This window comes from Rhamphochromis longiceps, linkage group LG3, assembly GCF_057381845.1.
Source record: "Rhamphochromis longiceps isolate RC_006_pf linkage group LG3, R_longiceps_female_GT1.1, whole genome shotgun sequence".
Taxonomy (NCBI): domain Eukaryota; kingdom Metazoa; phylum Chordata; class Actinopteri; order Cichliformes; family Cichlidae; genus Rhamphochromis; species Rhamphochromis longiceps.
The window spans coordinates 1,771,604-1,773,781 of record NC_140559.1 but is presented as its reverse complement, the minus strand read 5'-3'; the positions used below and the strand labels follow the sequence as shown (position 1 = coordinate 1,773,781).

The window sequence follows — 2,178 nt, the reverse complement described above, 5'->3', positions numbered from 1 at the left end:
CCTGCATAACTTAGTTTCGGACTAGTTGACAAGTTATGCTCCGGTCATTTGATGTTTCCAAGATAGATGTTCTTTTGTAATATAGTTAATTTGTTTTTATATTTCATTTATCCACCATCATACATACAAGCTAAGAAGAGGTCGTTATACTAACAAGAGGTATCAACGCCGGGCCAAAGTTCAACACATGGTTAAAGTTTGTAATCCAGCCAGGGTGTAACGGTGTGTTCACACCGAACGCGATGGACGCGAATAAAACGCCCCAAACGCCCCTAATTTGACGCGTGTACATTCGCGTCTCAACGCGTGTCCAAGAAAAATCCATCGCGCCTCAAAATATGATATTTTGACGCGCGTGAACCGGAAATGTGGGAGGAATGTGGGAGGGAGTTGTGCCAGACTGGTATCTTTGCAAGATGGCAGCTATCGAGCTAGCGCTTGAAGAGAGAGTCTCCCTTCTCTATGTACTGTGGAGAGCAGAGCAGCGGCGTAAAAGACGTCCTCGCCGTACCTGGGTCCATCAGGTCCTCCAGAGGCATGAGCAGTTTGGTGAGTTTCACCACTTGCTCCAGGAGCTGCGCCTGGATGACGGCCGATTCCAGCGCTATCACCGTCGGCCAGTTTGAGGACCTGCTTTCCCTCGTCGGTCCCAGCATCGCCCGCTTAAACACCAACTACAGACGCTCAATCCCACCTGCAGAGCGCCTGTCCGTCTGCCTGAGGTTAGTAAAACTATTTAATACGGTAGTCCTTTATTGATATCTGTGCTAATATGCTAATCCATCCAGTTATACACTGCTAACATGGGTGTGCTATGCTAACAGTGAATGCTGTCGGTGTTTACTGAAAGCAAACTGTGGTACAGAGACGACTCTTTATAATATTTCTAGTGATACTCAGAAGGTCTCATCAAGTCCCGATTTAATTCGATTTATGCTGTTATCAGTGTTTGAATGATAGCATGGCTGTGGTGTCACATCAATGTATGCGCTCGGTGTTTGCTGATATCAAACTGTAGCATTAGGACCACTGAGTTAACCTTTGTAGTGATACTCACTCCTTTTTATTTAGACCTGGTTTAATTCTGGGATAGTTGAATATTTGTATATAATCCCTGCAGCTGTCAGACTCTATAGCAGGGGTCACAGCCTTTATTAAAACAGAGTTAGATAAAACTGTGAACAGTTTGGTTCATCTCTAGTTACATGGTTCTATCTTGATAAGCTGTCTTATCACAGATTAATTTTTCAAAAATATTAATGATTTAAGCAAGGAAAGGGCTACATGTCAACATACAACTCTTTATTTCTATTAATGTCTTACTTCATTCCTACCTGATTGACATGTTTAGGAATTATGAGTGATTGGCTCACTGTAGTTGTGAAAGTTGCTACCAATCAAATTATGATATGTTAAAGTTAAAACAAAACACAACTGTTTTAGATATTATCTAATATACATTTTGTAATTATCCTTATAATTACAAAATGTTTTATGTAAGATTTAAGTTTTGTGATTTATATCTGACATCACAAAAGTATTTTGGAATTTGAATAATGTATTTTGTAACTGCAGTACACATAATACTGATTTTGAACAATTTTGTCCAGGTTCCTTGTCACCGGGGACTCCTTCAGGACCATCGCGTTCAGTTTCAGAGTCGGTGTGTCCACGGTGAGCCAGATCACCCCCCAGGCAGCGACGTCCATCTGGGACTGTCTAGTGGACGACTTCATGGCTGTGCCTTCACCTGGAGACTGGCGGTCCATCACAGAGGGATTCCAGGAGCGCTGGAACTTTCCTCTGTGCTGTGCAGCTCTGGATGGGAAGCACATCCAGACAAAGGCACCCCATATATCATATAGGAGACACACACATTGATATACACTAAATATTCATTTCATTTCTTTTTTTGTGGTGCCCAAATTGATGCACCTGCTTGATTTTGTTTAAACAATTATTGCACACTTTCTGTAAATCCAGTAAACTTCTTTTCACTTCTCAAATATCACTGTGTGTGTCTCCTGTATGATATTTAACTGACATTTTTTATTGTAACAACCAACGATTTATACAGGAAAATAATGTCTATTAACAAGGTTGCCCAAACTTCTGCATCCCACTGTATCAGTATATTTTGTCATTAGTATAATATGAAATAAATTCTACATGTGTCAA

At 40.9% G+C, this 2,178-nt stretch overlaps 1 protein-coding gene across 1 annotated transcript; it reads left to right on the top strand.

Annotated features, from left to right (window-relative positions):
- Positions 1-230: 230 nt before the first annotated feature.
- LOC146672479 (uncharacterized) lies at positions 231-2,178 on the top strand. The gene is made up of 2 exons (XM_085386932.1): positions 231-722; positions 1,611-2,178. The coding sequence occupies exons 1-2, from the start codon at positions 463-465 to the stop codon at positions 1,879-1,881; spliced, it is 531 nt and encodes a 176-aa protein (XP_085243058.1). The 5' UTR covers positions 231-462; the 3' UTR covers positions 1,882-2,178.

Coding starts and splice junctions, on each gene's coding strand:
- LOC146672479 (XM_085386932.1), top strand. CDS start 463: ATGTACTGTGGAGAGCAGAGCAGCGGCGTAAAAGACGTCCTCGCCGTA. Junction 723..1,610: donor CGCCTGTCCGTCTGCCTGAG/GTTAGTAAAACT, acceptor AATTTTGTCCAG/GTTCCTTGTCACCGGGGACT.